At 41.3% G+C, this 16,925-nt stretch overlaps 1 protein-coding gene across 3 annotated transcripts in view; it reads right to left on the bottom strand.

Annotated features, from left to right (window-relative positions):
• The window catches only part of Bves (blood vessel epicardial substance), a 31,844-nt gene extending 27,029 nt beyond the window's left edge, over positions 1 to 4,815 (bottom strand). Inside the window, exons 1-2 of one of the 3 annotated variants that reach the window (XM_045154680.1) lie at positions 4,765 to 4,815; positions 3,519 to 3,614 (exon numbers count right to left, since the gene is read on the bottom strand). In XM_045154680.1, coding sequence (XP_045010615.1) covers positions 3,519 to 3,528 — 10 coding nt within the window. In that variant the 5' untranslated portion in view covers positions 3,529 to 3,614; positions 4,765 to 4,815. Of the gene's footprint in view, positions 1 to 2,527; positions 2,647 to 3,518; positions 3,615 to 4,050; positions 4,121 to 4,764 lie in introns of those variants that run through there. The other 2 variants (XM_045154679.1, XM_004660603.2) reach the window with 2 other exon arrangements.
• Positions 4,816 to 16,925: the final 12,110 nt, after the last annotated feature.

The following is a 16,925-nucleotide window of genomic DNA, read 5'->3' as shown; positions in this document are numbered from 1 at the left end:
GTGAAGATGGCAACTGCTTTTTATCACTTTTATGACATGTTATGCCAAAATTGTTTTTATGATTTGAATGTTGGTAAACAGATTTCTCCAAGGCTTGTGGACTTGATAAGTTCAAATCCCAGCTCTGTCACAGAGTAAATATATCCGTTATTTTTTTTATCTGTAAAGTCCTGATCATGATTCTTCACTTGCCTTAATATGAAATGGAAAGAAATACATGAAGTGCTTCACAGAGTGCACAACTATTCTCTAATATATATGCCTGTGTTTATATATGCAATTTATATCTATATGTACATACCTGGGGAAGAGAGAGGAATGAGGATTAACAAATCTAAGGGAATACCACCAATTCTTGTCAATCACAGTGATTATAGTTACTTAGTCTAATCTTATAACATCCACACTGAAAACACCGAATCCAAGCACAAGGAAAAACTGAGACATCGATGTACCTCACCCCCTGCAAGGCTCAGGGAGTATTGTAGAAGAGGGGCTGGAAAGGAGATAAGAGCTAGGGGATGGGGAGGGGTGCTTTGCAATGCTGTCTTCCTGACATGAAGCAGCCATGGCACTCATGACCTCACAGCAGCTGTCACAATATTAGGTCCATCAACATTCTGTCATAGATAGTGGAGAAGGGAAAAAAAAATACCCAAACTCTGGGCTAGAGAGGTTGCTTGCTTGCAAATCCTCCCAGCCCAGCTTCAATTCCCTAGTACTTACATAGAGCCAGATATACAAAGTGGCACTTGTGTCTGGAGTGAGTTTGCAGTGGCAAGAGAACCTGGTATGCCCATCCCAATCTCTCTTTTTCTCTACTTGCAAATAAATAAAGAAAAAAAAAAAACCTCAAACCTATCAATTCTAGAAAACAGACTAGATTCTTTTGAATACTTTAAAAGTGAGCATGCTCATATTTGCTAAAGGCTTAAAATATTTGGAAGGCTCTGTTTTGCAGCATCATTAAATCACTGTAGCATACATATATACTTATTACATAATCATCTGTGCACATAACACATAACCATATGCATTACCATAAATTTCACAGAAATGAAAATATAACATTTACTTTCATTTATTATCTAACCTAACCTATGTCTATTTTAATTCCCTTAATAATGCTAGTTAGTAGCATCTCACAAATTAAAAATTAGTAATCTCATAGCCAATATGCAGGAGGAGTCATGAATATACATTTTACTATATAATATTAAGCAAATATACTTCAAATAATATAATTTTACATATTTATATAAAGCAACACAAAGTAGCCCTCTTTCCTGACTATATTTGGTCTATGGTCCACAAAAATTTCATTGTTACACAATTTTTAAAAATAAATGTATTTATTTATTAGTGTGTGTCTGTGCATGTGTGCGCCAGGATGTGCATGTGGAGGTCAGAGGACAACTCCACCTTCTTTGAGACAGGGTCTCTTGTTGCTGCAAACTAACTGACCCACAAGCTACAGATTCTTCCAGCTCTGCCTTCCATTGTTTTAAACAGGTACCTTAGGGTCACAGATGCATCGGCCAATTTACATCTGGCTTTATGATATTGCTAGGGAACTGAATTCAGGCCAGCAGGCTTAGAAAGCACCTTTAACTGCTGAGCCATGTCTCTAGCCCTAGTTATGTAAATTTAAGAAAAGCTAAATGAGTTTACAGAATACATGTTTTATTTTAGAAAAGACTCAAATGAGGACTCCAAAATATCTTTAAATTTAATTTAGAAACATATACTCCATTAAAAATAAGGTCATGCAATTCACCTTACTTTTCAACATAGTAAAAATTTAAGTGGTATAATAACTGATATTGGTTGGGCATCTTAAAAAGATGTTAGATAACTGTGAAAAATTCCACATATCTTAAGATGACAAATATAACTTTATAAATGTGAACAAAATGACTGAGCTGATTAAATATCTTTTTTTTTCTTCTTTTTTTTTGGGGGGGGGTTTCGAGATAAGGTTTCACTCTAGCCCAGGCTGACCTGGAATTCACTATGTCGTCTCAGGGTGGCCCCGAACTCATGGCGATCCTCCTACCTCTGCCTCCCGAGTGCTGGGATTAAAGGCGTGCGCCACCACGCCTGGCCCTGATTAAATATCTTAAGTGTGTTTGTTTGTTTCGTTGTTTGTTGTGGTACTGGGAATCAAGCCAGGACCTTAAGCATGCTAGGCAAGAAAGCACACGACCACTAAGCGACATGCCCAGGCCAAGGACCCCTTTATGTCATTCTGAAATAGCTCACGAATAAGGAGTGATTTAAAAATTTATTTTCTTAAAAAAAAAACAAAACCCTAAGAGTTCAACATCTTTTCAAAATTCTCAAAAAAAATAAGGTAACTGAGATGGAGAATGATATTTTAAGAACTCTATTTAGAGTTGAGTTTGTTTTTGAGGGCCAACTCAGAATTTATTTCATAACATCTGCAAGACAATGAGTAATCTCAAATGTCCTCTATAACTCATGAAATAGCGTCAGCTCCCCTGGCCTTATGTCAGTTAATAACTACCATTTCTCCAGCACTTCTGGACGTGCTTGTTCTCCCACTGGAGTTCGTGTTCATTCCAAGTATCCCAGTCCTGTAGGAGACAGAGGCCACAGCACTCATCTATGTTTTCCAAGGCTGGCCTCTCTAAGCATGGCCTCCCAGGCACAGCTGAAGACCACATGGGAAGAGACAGAAACATAACATTTTTTTTTTTTTTTTTTTTTTTTTTCTTAAGGACTGTTTTTTTTTTTTTGTTTGTTTTGTTTTGTTTTTTTTTTGTTTTTTTTTTTTTTTTTTAATTATTTATTTATTTATTTGAGAGCAACAGACACAGAGAGAAAGACAGGTAGAGGGAGAGAGAGAGAATGAGCGCACCAGGGCTTCCAGCCTCTGCAAACGAACTCCAGACGCGTGCGCCCCCTTGTGCATCTGGCTAACGTGGGACCTGGGGAACCGAGCCTCGAACCGGGGTCCTTAGGCTTCGCAGGCAAGCGCTTAACCGCTAAGCCATCTCTCCAGCCCGAAACATAACATTTTTAAAAATCACTTTTGCATCATAAAGAAAGGCCAGTGAATGACTAGCTGATGAGCTAGCTTGGCCTGCACAAGGCACCAGGGAGCCCACAGGAGACAGCGTTGCTTCCCCCAATCTGTTTCTTTCTTGCAATAGAGAACAGGATTATGTGGTCTTTAAAACTCCTTTGTTTTAATGACGTTCTAACAGAAATTTATGGAATAAATCAATAATATTCCTTCTTATAACCCCTGATTTTACCGTATTGTCCACTAACCTGCTGTAGTACAATTTCAGGCGCTTGAAAAGTGGCACCCAAAGCACCAATTTCTGGTCCCATAAAATTGAAGGAAAAACTATAATCCACTAACTAAAGAACAAGAAAATATTGATAGCTATTTTTAAAAGTAGGATTATTCTAGAACCTACAGCTTATTTAAGATAAATCACGGTTACATACAGCTACATATAAAATATCTAATATAAAACATTTCTTACCTGTTGTCATTAAATATTGATCGGATCCACCGGGCTTCAATTTACTTTAAGGGCCACTTAATAGATTCAAATGGTTTAGATCGAAATGCCCTTATCCTGAGAATGAATGATATATCAAATGAGAAAGGTGGGTGAACTGGCAAACTTTCAGATTAATTTTAACTAAATCAAAAGAAGTTATCTTTCATAGGATTCCCCTAGTCTAATTCCTTAAATTACTTGTTCTAATAAGTTCGTGCTTTAAAATAATCCTAGCTTTCAAATAAGTATTTGCATGTCTACATAGATGACTGGTGACGCCAACATAAAGCGTTCATCGAATTAAATATAAAAAACGAAGATAGACCAGTAATGAGTTAAAAGCCCTGCTAATAGAGAAGGCTCCATCCACCCTGTTCTTTCAACCTCGCGGCGCTGAGTCTTCGCACTCTCTCGCCGGTTTGCTCGTTCCGGGGCTGGTCTAGCCAACAGCCCGCGTCCCAACCAAGGCTGGGGCGCGCGCGGGTCCCCACCCGCGCCGCGGGCCGCTCACCTCGCTGGTCCGGGGCGCGTGGGGGCGGCGTGGAGACTGCGGGACCCACCGCTCTGGGCGGGCGGGCGGCCGGGCGCGCAGCGGAGACCCGGGGCGGTCCGCCAAGGACAGGGCGGGGACGGGCTCCGGCCCGCGAAGTTGCTCGGGGCGGGCGGCGCTGGCTCCAACTTCGGCTGCCCGACTGAGCCCTGGCGCGGAGCTGCGGGGAGCTCGGCGGCGCCCCGGTCCCTTCCCCGAAGCCCCCGGCTCGGAGCCCGGGCGGCGCGGGACAAAGTCGGCGGCGGCGGCGGGGCGCGGGACGGCGGCGCAGGGCGCGCTCCACGCGGGCCTCGGCGGGCGGGACCCGGGCCAGGTCCCCGAGCCCGCGGCCGCTTTGACTAAAATAGGCATCGCGGCGGCCGGGCCGGGCCGCACGGCGCACGCGCTGCCCCCGGCGCCCCCGGCAGGCGGAGCCCGGGGACCGTCGGAAGCGCCCGTCCCCGGGGCGCGGGGCATCGAGACACCCACTTTACCTGGAGCCGCCGCCGACTTGGGTTTCAAAGAAGGGTGTCTATACTTTTCACTGCTCTGAGATCGGAGGCCAGTCTTTGGAAACTAAAGCCAAAGTGTGCTGGCATGGATGTTTATAATGTACAACTGGGAGTAACACACAGGGAAAAAAAAAACAAAACAAAACAAAACTGCGGAGATGGCTCAGTGGCTAAAGGCACTTACTTGCAAAGCCTGCCTGCTCAGGTTGGATTCCCCCCCCGTTGTCCGGTGTCCGCTTACAGCCAGTATGCACTAAGTGATGTATGCATCCACAGCTCATTTGCGGGAGGCACAGGCACATGCCATTTCTTTCTTCTTTCCTTCCATCCTTCCTTCCTTCCTCCCTCCCTATCTCTCTCTCTCTCTCTCTCTCTCTCTCTCTCTCTTTCACCTCTCTCCTCTCCCCCCCCCTTGCAAAATTAAAAATACTTTTAAAAAACAAATGCAGAAAAAAAATTACATCGGTGGAGAGTTGGTGTTGGTAGGAGATGGCTGTAGGACAGAAAGGAAGGTTAAGTGGCATCCTCCTTGCACCATGCGCCCATTGTGTGATAGAAGGTAAACTAGCTTTTGGACTCTGAGACCGGTATGCATATGGGCCCATCACAAAGCAGTTGAAAGTGCACGCTGGCCCAGCCTCCCTGGTAAAGAACAGGGGCTGCCCAGCTACACCACCCACATTACAGTCTTGCATTACTGAGGCTTCCCCCAAAGGCTTTGGTCCCCAGCCTGTGGCCTGAATGGCTGTAGTGGAACATTTAACAGGCATAGTGGTGTGGGAGGAAGTTAGGTCACCGAGGCTGAGCCCTTGAAGCAGATATCTTTCCTATTACTCTTTTTATGTCCCTGCTGGTATCAGTGAGCAGGTCCCCCTCCCCAGCTCCTCCACCGTGGTGAATCTTACAGTCACAGATGTGGGGCAGGATGTGGGAGGGGAGGGGACTCAAGTGACAGTGTCGGACATAGGCAGGGCCCTGAAGTCTCTGAAACTGTGAGCCAAAATAAACTTTTTTAAAAAGTTGACTGTCTCAGGTATTTGTCACAGAGATGGAGTGTGACCCTGGAGAAGGATTTAGACTTTGCGCCTCACTTTCCACTTTGGATTAGAATGGTGATTGGAAGATAAATTCTGTGTACCTGACTAGGTATCATGTTTCTGAACCCCCTCTAGGGCTGGAGAGATGGCTTAGCGGTTAAGGCCCTTGTCTGCCAAGCCTAAGAACACATGTTCAAATGTCCAGGTCCCACATAAGCCAGACGCACAGTGATACAAGTGTGCCATGTCATACATGCACACAAGGTAGCACACACTTTGAAGTTTGTCTGCAGTGGCTGAGGCCCTGGTGCACCCATTCTCCCCCTCTCTCTAAAATAAAAAATAAAAATATTTTTAAGTCCCCTGTAACTTGTCTGAAATTTGTGATACCTATACAAGGTCAGTTTCCAAGCCTCTTTCTTCATATGCGGTTCTGTTAGCCATTTTGGTTCCCACCATGAAATACATTTAAGGTGTGGGTGTGATAGTATCTCTGCCCAAAGATACCACTGCTTGGGTGTTCTGGAGGATAGCTCATAATGTGAACACCAGAAGTAACCTAAATTCTAATTGTGGAGAAGTAAGTACATTATAGAACAAACAATCTCACAGCCACTCAAATCATTCACAGAGGGTACTATAGACATTATAATAGTATCTACTAAATACACAGGACAATGGTCAGCAAATTGTGGCCCTGTGGCCCAGAGGTCTAGTCCACTGCCTTTGTGTGCTTCTATGTGCATGCATGTGTGTGTATGATGTGCACCTGTGGTGGTGCGCATGCCTTGGCACATGTGTGGAGGTCCAAGAACAACCTCAGGGGTTGGTCCTCTTTCCATCTTGAGACTGGGTGTCTCCTGTTTTTGTCCCTGGGAAATCCAGGCAAGTTTTGGGATTCTCTAGACTCTGCCTTCCATTGTTGGGAAGCAGTGGGATTACAGACACGTGCATCACTTTGCATCTGGTTTTATGTGGATTCTGCTGTCTGAACTGAGGTGGACAGGCTTGTGGAGCAAGCATCTTTAGCCACTGAGCTATCTCTCTAGTTCCCACTGCCTTGTCTATACAGTGTACAAGCTAACTAATTTTTACATTCTTTAATGTTTGAAAAAAATCAGAAGAATAGCATTCACATGTAAAAATAGTATGAAATACAAATTAGGTATCTATAAAATTTCATTGGAAGTTAGTCATGCTTATTTTTCATGGTGATTTTATGGTACAAAAATAGCACTGGTACCCAGAGTGGTGGCTCATGCCTTTAATCCCAGTCATCTGGTGGCAGCAGTAGGAGGATTGCCATAAATTCAAGGCCAGCCTGGGCTAGGGTGAAACCCTACCTCGAAAGAAACAAACAAAAAGTAGTATGGAACAGCCATGACAAAAATATGGCCTACCTTGGTTTCCCACCAGGAATATATAGCGAGACCCTATTGTTGAAGACTCCACATACTTGGGCTACAAGGCCACTGAGAAATCTTGATGAAACTGAGCTGATAACCTCCTCCATGTAGACCAGCTGACAGAAAGCTGGAAGAAGTCATTCTGCATGCAGTTCAATGGGAGAAAGAGAAATCACCAGTGAAGATACTCAACAGTGGACACTGCAAGCCTTAGATTTGGGCAGCCAGGCCAAATGAGCCAACAGGTGCAATAGTGGCATGTGTGTCATGGTGGAAACTAACTGCCCTCTAATTGGACTGGAGGCCCGCTCCACATGAGGGAAAACCTCCCTGATACTGAAAACTTAAAACGGGGGTATTCATGAGCCCTAGGGGTGTAACATCTGCTGCTGTCTGTCTAAATGTATATATTATACTTATCAAACTGCCCAGTAAACACTTCTCTTAATGTTCATACCGTTATATTAATGCTACTCTCACTTTTGGTAGAGAACCTTCTCTTTTTAGATGGCAGTGACCTTGAGATGACTCAGAAGGCATCATGGCACTAGAAAGAAGTGACAGGAGTGCTCAGTACTGCAATATCTCTATCACACCTTCCAAGGCTCAGGGTCTATTGTGGAAGAGGTGGCAGAAAGAATGTAAGAGCCAAAGGAAGGGTAGGACTCCTTCCAACTTGCTCCTCCAGACACAAAATGACCTGGATATACATAACCTCACAGTGCCTGACACTACCTACACAAGACCATTATAAGAGGAGGAAAAGATTATGGCATCAAAATAAAAGAGAGACTGATTAAGATGCAGGGGATATGATGGAGAATGGAGTTTCAAAGGGGAAAGTGGGGGGAGGGAGGGCATTACCATGGAATAGTTTTTACACTCATGGAAGTTGTTAATAAAATAATTTGGAAAAAAATAAATAGCCCATCTTTAAAACTCACTCCTGCAGCTGGAGAGGTGGCTTAGCAGTTAAGGTGCTTGTCTGCAAAGCCAAAGGACCTGACTGTGTTTCCCAATTACCCATGTAAAGCCAGATGCACAGGGTGGGGCATGCATTGGGAGCTAGTTTGCAGTGTCTAAAGGCCCGATACACCTATTCTTTATATCTGCCTCTCTCTCTCCATTAATCAATCAATCATAAAATAAATAAATAAAATATTTTAAAAATATGGCCTAAATATTTGTTATCTAATTCTACAGAAAAAGACTCCTGTTAGACTATGCTTGACACAGGCATTGCTATAAGTGATCTTAATGTGTTAATCCTTCCACAGGACCTTGAAAAGAAGTACTTTCTATTATTATCTCTCTCATATGAATAGGAAACACAGATATCAGAGATGTTGAAAGACCTGCTCAGGGTCACACAGCTGCTGAGAAGCTGAGCCCTGGTGTGATCCAGACAGTCTGGAGCTGAGCTCTTAACAGCTTCTACCACATTCTGCATCGAGCTGCACTGCCTCCTGTGGGAAGGTAGAAAGTAGGAAATGGATACAAGCAGTAGTTTGTTAGGAGAATATTATATGGTCTCCATCCATTTATTCACCAGAATACTGATGTTTCGTTTTCTACAAGTAATGAATGAGGTCATAAATGGTTTTTCTTTCCCCCCTCCTGTATTCCTTGCTTCCTTTTGCTCCTCTTCTTATCTTTGCTCCTCCTCCTTCTGCTTTTATTTCTGCTAAATTTCCCACCATGGTAATATATTATTTTTATAGCTTAAAATTACTAAAAGAGGCTAGGTAATGGCTTTTGCAGCCTTATGGCAACTAAATTCCAAAAGTCTAGTCATGGAGCCTCCTGTTACAGGACGCTCACTGGGACTCCTCAGTGCATGACACTGAGATCATGCAAGAATGACATGTTTTATGAAAAGAGCACTAAATTGGATTATGATAAGGCTGGAGTTTTAGGAGTATGTTTTCTCTCTAGTCTATAGGGACAAAAATGGTTGTTAGGGCTGGAGAGGTGGCTCAGAGGTTAAGGCGCTTGCCTGCAAAGCCTAATAACCTGGTTTCAATTCCCCAGTACTGACATAAAGCTAGATTCACAAAGTGGCACATGCATATGGTGTTCATTTGCAGTGGCTAGAGGCCCTGGTGCCCATTTTTTTCTCTCTTTTCCTCTCTCTATGTATCTTTCTGCTTGCAAATAAATAAATAAATAAATAAAATATTTAAAAAGGTTGGTCAAAAAACTTTTATTATATATATACATATGTATACACATGCATACATATATAAACAATCTAATGGTTGAAGCCATAATTTACTATGCATATCTTATTGTATTTCAATTTCTTACCACAGATATAAGTGCTAACTGTGTAATTCAAAATGAGGATTCTAGGCATTGAAACCTTGGGGTTAGGAATGTCTTAGCTCACCTGACTCTTCCTGCTGGCCATGGAAAGGTCTGGTTGAAAGATTCAAAGCAAACACATACAGACTGAAAAGGATAACGAGGCATAAATTACGAAACACAGGCCAGCCTGCCTCTTCTTTAAATTCTGGCTAGTACAGCTTAAGCTGGCACATTTACAGTGGGCATTCTTGCCAGCCTGTACCATTGGGCAAAGCCTTGTGGAAACATCAGTGTTCAGATTGACCATATTTTGTGAAAATGAAACAAGATCTGAATAAGTTACTGGTTTTAACGGATAAGTAGCATTACCTGCTTCATCATATGCACAGGGATCATATCAGCCTAGGTTTTATTGTAACTGTTGCTCTTAACTGCATGGAGACCAGAGTTTCTCCTAATATGGTCTCGTAGCAGGCAGTTCTGGTCAAAGATAGTTACTGTCATGAAATTCCAGCTAAACCCAAATTCTCATTAAATATTACATTAACCTTTTCATTGACTAGTTGGACTCATTGACTGTTTATATAAGTTCTTTTGCTTTTAAAAATTACTAGTAGTGGTGGCTGGAGAGATGGCTGAGTGGTTAAGGCATTTGCCTGCAAAGCCAGGTTTGATTCCCCATTTCCCATATAAGCCAGATGCCCAGGATGGCACATGTGTCTGCAGTTTGTTTGCAGTGGCTTGTTCTCTCTCTTTTACTGTTTCTGCCTCTCTCTCTCTCTCTCAAATAAATAAATAAAATATTTTTTAAAAACAACAAAAATACTAGTAGATATTTCCAGAGTAGTTAAGGTATACACACACACACACACACACACACACACACACACACACACACACACGGGGTGGGGGGGCATATGATTGAACCGATGTCACAAAAAGTTCCTGTATACATTATCTCTCTCTAGCTCACAGCGTCTCCTGTTATTATTGTCTTATATTAGTGTGGTATGTTTGTCAAGTTGGAGAAGCAGTATGAAGACATCATTATTAACATAACATAGAGTTCACTCCTTATGTTATAGACTCTTTATGGTTTTCCCAGTTGACTAACTTCCTGTGTCTGCCTTGACGGTACCATAAAGAATCGTTTTAACCACCTGAGATCCTCTGCTCCCTTACACTTCCCTGCTTCCCTCAACCCTCTGGCACCATCTCCATAGCTCTGCCTAGATCACGGTTAAAAGCTCTTTCTATGTTTCCTATGGATTTTATGGTTTTTAGGTCTTATGTTTAAGTACTTAATTCATTTTGACTTTATCTTTGTGAATGATGTAAGATATGGGTGCAATTTCATTCTTTCACTTATGGACATTGTTTTTCAATGCCATTTATTGAAGAGACTATGCTCATTGGTATTTTTGGGATGCTGAGTGATTAGGCCCAGAGCCATGTACATGCAAAGCTACGTCTCCCACCTCTGCCGTTGTGCATTTGGGATGCCCTTATCAAATATTAGCTGGCCATGTTTATGTGAGTTTACTTCTGGGCTTTCCATTATGTTCCATAGGTCTGTGTGTCTATTTTACACCAGTAGCATGTTGTTTTTGTTATGATACCTTTACAATATAATTTGAAATGAGGAAGTAGGTTGCCTCCAGCTTGGTTATTTTTTAAATTGTTTTGATTAGTTTAGTCTTTTATGGTTTCATACAGACAATAGGACTTTTTTTTTCCTATTTATTTAAAAACTGTTATTGGAATTTTGTATGAATGCCTAAGTCTACAATATACTTTGGGCAATATGAACATTTTCTAAAACATATTTCATTTATTTTTTGCAAGCAGAGAAGTACACAGAGAGTTTGCGAGAGAGAGAAAGAGAGAATGGGCATACCAGGCCCTCTAGCCATTGCAAACAAACTCCAGATGTATGCACCACTTTGTGCATCTGGCTTTATGTGGGTACTGAAAATCAAACCCAGACCATCAGGTTTTGTAAGCAGGCACCTTAACCTCTGAGCCATCTCTCCAGCCTGAACATTTTAATTCTAACTCTTTCAATCCTTGAACATGGAACACATCTCTACTTTTTTGTTTGTGTCTTCTTTAATTTCCTTTATCAAGTGTTTCAGTGTAAAGATTTCAGTGTCTCTTAATTTCATGATTAAGTTTATTCCTAGGTGGCATGGTTAGTCTCAGTTGTTGGCCTGACTGAATTTAGAATCACTATGGAAACAAATCTCTGGGCATGTCTGTGGGAGATTTTTTAGATAAGGTAAATTGATGTTGGAACATTCACTGTAAGTGTGTGTGGGGGGGTGCGATTCCATGGACTGTATAGAAAGGAGAAACTGAGGCGGGCAGCAGTGTTCCTCACTCTCTCCTTCCTGACTGTGGGTGCCATGTGAACAGCGCCTTATGCTGCCGTGTCATGGACTAGACCCTGGACCTGAAGGCCCCAGAAAAACTTTCCTTTGTTAAGTTGCTTTTGCCAGGTATTTTTTCACAGCAATGAGGAAAGCAATTGATATTTTGTTTCTTTTGATGTTATTGCAAATGGATTTGTATTTATTTTTAGGCAGGTTATTATTAGTATAGTAAGGTATAATTGATTTTTGTACTCTATAACTCATGAATGCTTTTATTAGTTCCAATAATGTTTTAGTGGGGTCTTGACAGTTTTCTCTATGTAAGGTCATCTCTATAGACAGACAGTTTTACTTCTGGCTATTTTTTGTTTTGTTTTGGTTTTTCAAGGTAAGGTTTAGGCTGACCTCAATTCACTATGTAGTATCAGGGTGACCTTGGACATGGTGATCCTCCTATCTCTGCCTCCTGAGTGCTGGAATTAAAAGTGTGTGCCACCACACCCAGCTTACTTTAAAAAACATTCTATTATTTATTTTTATTTGAGACAGAGAGAGAGAGAGAGAGAGAGAGAGAGAGAGAGAGAGAGAGAGGGAGAGAGAGAGAGAGAATGGGCATGCCAGGGCCTCTAGCCACTACAAACAAACTCCAGATGCATGTGCCACCATGTGCAGCTGGCTTACATGGGACATACAGAATTGAATCTGGGTTTTTACACCTCACAGGAATGCGCCTTAACCGCTAAGCCATCTCCCTAGCCCATTTCTTGCTATTTTGGATGCCTTTCATTTTCCTTTCTTGCCTAAGTCCTTTTGTTGTGACTCTGTTAGTAAGAGTGGGAGCTCTTATCTTGCTCCTGAACTTTGAGTCATGTGATTCGTAGAATTTATATTACTGAGTACATTCTTTCAGCATCTAACCTTTTGCGTTTTTATCAGAAAATGTTGTTGAATTTTATCAAATGCTTCTCCTCTCCCCTCCACTTCTATTAAGATGATGGTTCATTGGTTCACTCTGACAATGTGACATATCACCTAGGCTGATTTAACAATCCTTGCAGTCCAAGGACAAATCCCAGCTGATCATGGCGTGTGATCATTTTAATATGTAGTTGAATTTTTATTAACTAGGATTTTGTTAAGGGCTTTTCACGGATGCTCAGAGATAGTGGTCTATAATTTTCCAGCCGTGTGATGCCATTGTGGATTGCTATTGCTCGCAGCCTTGAACACAGAAGTGTCTTTATGCACAGGGTAGAAGTTAATACAGACACATAGATGGTAAAGTTACCAAGAGCAGTGTGCACTCAGTCCTAAGCATGGCATCTACATGGCATCCTCCAAGGCTCAGGGAAACTCATGGAAGAGGGGGTGGAGAGAAGGTAAGAACAGGAGGGTGGGAAGTGAGGCTGTGGAATTCTGTCTTCTGGATGCAGCAAGTCCACTACACTCACGGGCTCACAGCAGGTGGATGTCCTGCACATGACTGAGCCTGATGGTATCTCATCATAGGTGACCCAGAGGCTCAGAAGGCCTCATGCCTCCTAGAGCAAATAGTGGAAACTGATGCTTACTGGGAGACAGGAAGTCATGTGTTGTAGGTCATAGCCACCGGAGGATTGCCCACTCTTCAGTAAACAACTTCTCACCCATGATTAAGCAAGTGAGCCTAATTTAAGTCAGTGGGTCAAAAAAGTAGACAAGGCATAAGAATCGGACGGGGAGCTAACGGGAACAGGAAGAGTTTTAGTGGTTACGTGGTGGTGGCCTTGGATCCCAGCACTAGAGATGCAGAGGTAAGAGGATCACTGTGAGTTCGAGGCCAGCCTGAGACTGCATAGTGATTTCTGGGTCAGCATGGGCTAGGGTGAGACCCGACCTAAGAAAAACAAGAAGAGTTCTAGTGGGAGGAGAAGGGGAAGAGAAAGAGTAAGGGGAGTGGTATCAAAATGTGTAGATGCATGGATGAAAAGTGTCAAAAATGTAAAAAGTCCTCTTCTTGTAGTATCCTTGTCTGCCTTTGGTAGCAAAGTAAAGCTGGTCTTGTAAAGTGAATCTGGAACTATTTTTCTCCATCAGTCTTTGGGAAGAGTTCAAGCATTAGTGCTAATTCCTTTAATATTTGATTTGGCAGAATTCCCAACTGAGCCCATCTGGTTTATGTTGTTTTAATATATTTGAAGTTGTTATTCCTGATTAAATCCCCTTGCTCATTGTATTTGATTCAGTTCGCTACTGCTAGGTTGTATGTTTCTAAGAATTTATTCCTCCTATGTTATCTAGTTAGTGGACATACACTTTTTCCCAGTAGCCTTTCTTGCTCCTTTGTATTTCTGTGGTATCAGTTGCATGTGTATCTTTTTTTGTCTTGACAACCTGTCTTCTTCATCACAGAACACTAATTCCATTGCCTGAGTGCTCCATAGCTAATTTATCCACTTACCAATTGAAATACATTTTTGATTATTTCCTGGTTTTGGTGATATGTACAGGGCTGGAGAAGTATTCATGTGATTTTTATGTGGAGGATTGCCCACTCTTCAGTAAACAACTTCTCACCCATGATTAAGCAAGTGAGCCTAATTTAAATCAGTGGGTCAAAAAAGTGTATATATATATATATATATATATATATATATATATATATATATACACACACATATATATGTATATACATATATATAAAAGTATATATACATATATATATATACACACATATATATAAGTATATATATTTTTTATATACCCTTTTATGTGGGTATATTTTGAACTCTTTCATGTAATACTTCAGAGTTGACTCCCTATACCTATATTTGACTTGAAAGTGCCAGGTTATCTTCCACAGAGGCTCTACCATGTGGACCCAGTAGCAGTAAACAGACATCCCTATGGATCCACTCCTTGGTAGCACTTGATACTGTCTATTATTTGGATGAAGTCCTTCTAGTAGGTGTGTTGTTTGTTTTTAAACTGAGTCATTTTTGCCAATTTGCTCAAAAAAAACCTAAATACCATATGCACTGAACAGATGTTCCATATTTTGAATGGATAGAAAATAGGAAACAATTTCTCAATGCAAAGGGGTATAAACTTTCTCATATTACTATGTCCTAAGATCCAGAGTATAGTAATGCTCAAATATGTCTTCCTTTTTAAGTTTTTAGTTAGTTTGTTTTTGGATGCAGGACCTCACTCTAGCCAGGCTGACTTTGAACTTACTCTGTAGCCCAGATTGCCCTTCAACACACAGTAATTCTTTTACCTCAACCTTCAAAGGCTGGGATTATAGGCATGAGCCACTGTGCTCAGTGTTAACTATTTCTTTTTAATTAATTAATTTATTTATTTATATTCAACTTCCATAATTATAGACAATAAACTGTGAAAATCCTCTCCCTTCCCCCACTTGCCCCTTCACAAATCTAACCTCCATCATATCCCCTCCCGCTTTCAAGTAGTTTCTTTTTTTGATTTCATCATCTTTTCTTCCTATTACGATTGTCTTATATAGGTAGTACCAGGCAGGTCATGGATATCCAGGCCATTTATTATCTGGAAGGATGCATTGTAAGTAGTCCTACCCTTCTTTTGGCTTTTACATTCTTTCTACCACTTCTTCTGCAATGGACCCTGAGCTTTGGAATGTGTGATAGAGATGTCTCAGTGCTGAACACTCCTCTGTCATTTTTTTCTCAACACTATGGTGGCTTTTGAGTCATCCCAGTGGTCAATGCCATCTGAAAAGAGAAGCTTCTCTAACCAAAAGTGAGAGCAGCATTAATATACAGGTATGAACATTAAATAAAGTGCTTACAGGGCAATTTGGTGAGCATAATATGTGCATTTAGCCAGACAACAACAGGACTCATGACCTCCCCCACTATAGACTTTTCACTAGGTTGTCAGTACCAGGCATGTATTCCTTCCAGTGGGGTGGGCCTCCAGTCCAATTGGAGAGTGGTTGGTTTCCCCCATAGTTGACATGCCACTATAGCCCCCATTGGTTCATTTGACCTGGCTGGCAAGACATAAGGCTTACAATTTCCACTGTTGTTTATCAGTGTTGATGGCCTTCTCTCTCCCATAGGGCTGCATGCAGCTATTTCTAGTAATAACTTCATAGAGAAACTCTATTAAAAAGCCATACTATGGGCTGGAGAGAAGGCTTAGTGGTTAAGGCAAAGCCTAAAGACCCAAGTTTAATTCCCCAGTACCCAAGTAAGCCAGATGGACAAGGTAGAACCTGCATCTGGAGTTTGTTTGCAGTGGCTAGAGGCACTGGTATGCCCATTCTCTCTCTCAAATAAATAAAATATTTCTTTTTTTTTAAATTTTATTTATTTATTTATTTGAGAGCGACAGAGAGAAAGACAGATAGAGGGAGAGAGAGAATGGGTGCGCCAGGGCTTCTAGCCTCTGCAAACGAACTCCAGATGCGTGCGCCCCCTTGTGCATCTGGCTAACGTGGGACCTGGGGAACCGAGCCTCGAACTGGGGTCCTTAGGCTTCACAGGCAAGCGCTTAACCGCTAAGCCATCTCTCCAGCCCAAACAAACTATTTCTTAAAAAGCCATACTACAGTCAATATAGGAAAATATGCTCTTGTAAAAAAATAAAATATTTACCTCTAAAGAGAAATAAAACAACTAAAAAATTTAAAAGTGACTCAATATTTAAAAGACAGTGATTATGAAGGAAATCAAGATAGAGACTTTTGAATTAGCATCTGGATTTGAACAATGTTTTTATGCTTAATAAACTAAAAAAAAAATTATTTAAAGTTTTCAGTCTTAGTTTGTCTTTCAACCTGAGTAAACACATAGTTAACTGGATTGTTTGATCCTTAGATACTATTTTTTAATATTCCTATCATGCAGGATTTGTTTGATCAATAGTATTTGTCCCAATCCCCTTCATATTGATCATACTAGTCTAAAGAAATAATTAAACTGCCCCATGAGCATATGAGATAGATGAAGTATAATTTCATTTTCTATATATTTGCCTTCTTAGATGGATAAAATAGAGCATATAGAAGGTATTTCAAACAAAACATGTTTATAAATTGGAAGACTTTGGGACAGGCTAAAATTTCCAGTATTTTAGGTTTTCCCTGGAGTAGCCAGAAACAAGAAATTGGCTATAAAGACAAATTTATGCAATATGTCATTATAGATTCTAGAAACTGGGCAGTAAGCTGACCTAAGTAATAGTAATTCACCATGG

Source organism: Jaculus jaculus, chromosome 7 (assembly GCF_020740685.1).
Source record: "Jaculus jaculus isolate mJacJac1 chromosome 7, mJacJac1.mat.Y.cur, whole genome shotgun sequence".
Lineage (NCBI taxonomy): Eukaryota > Metazoa > Chordata > Mammalia > Rodentia > Dipodidae > Jaculus > Jaculus jaculus.
The sequence above is the reverse complement of the archived record's forward strand: the minus strand, read 5'-3'. Positions and strand labels throughout refer to the sequence as shown.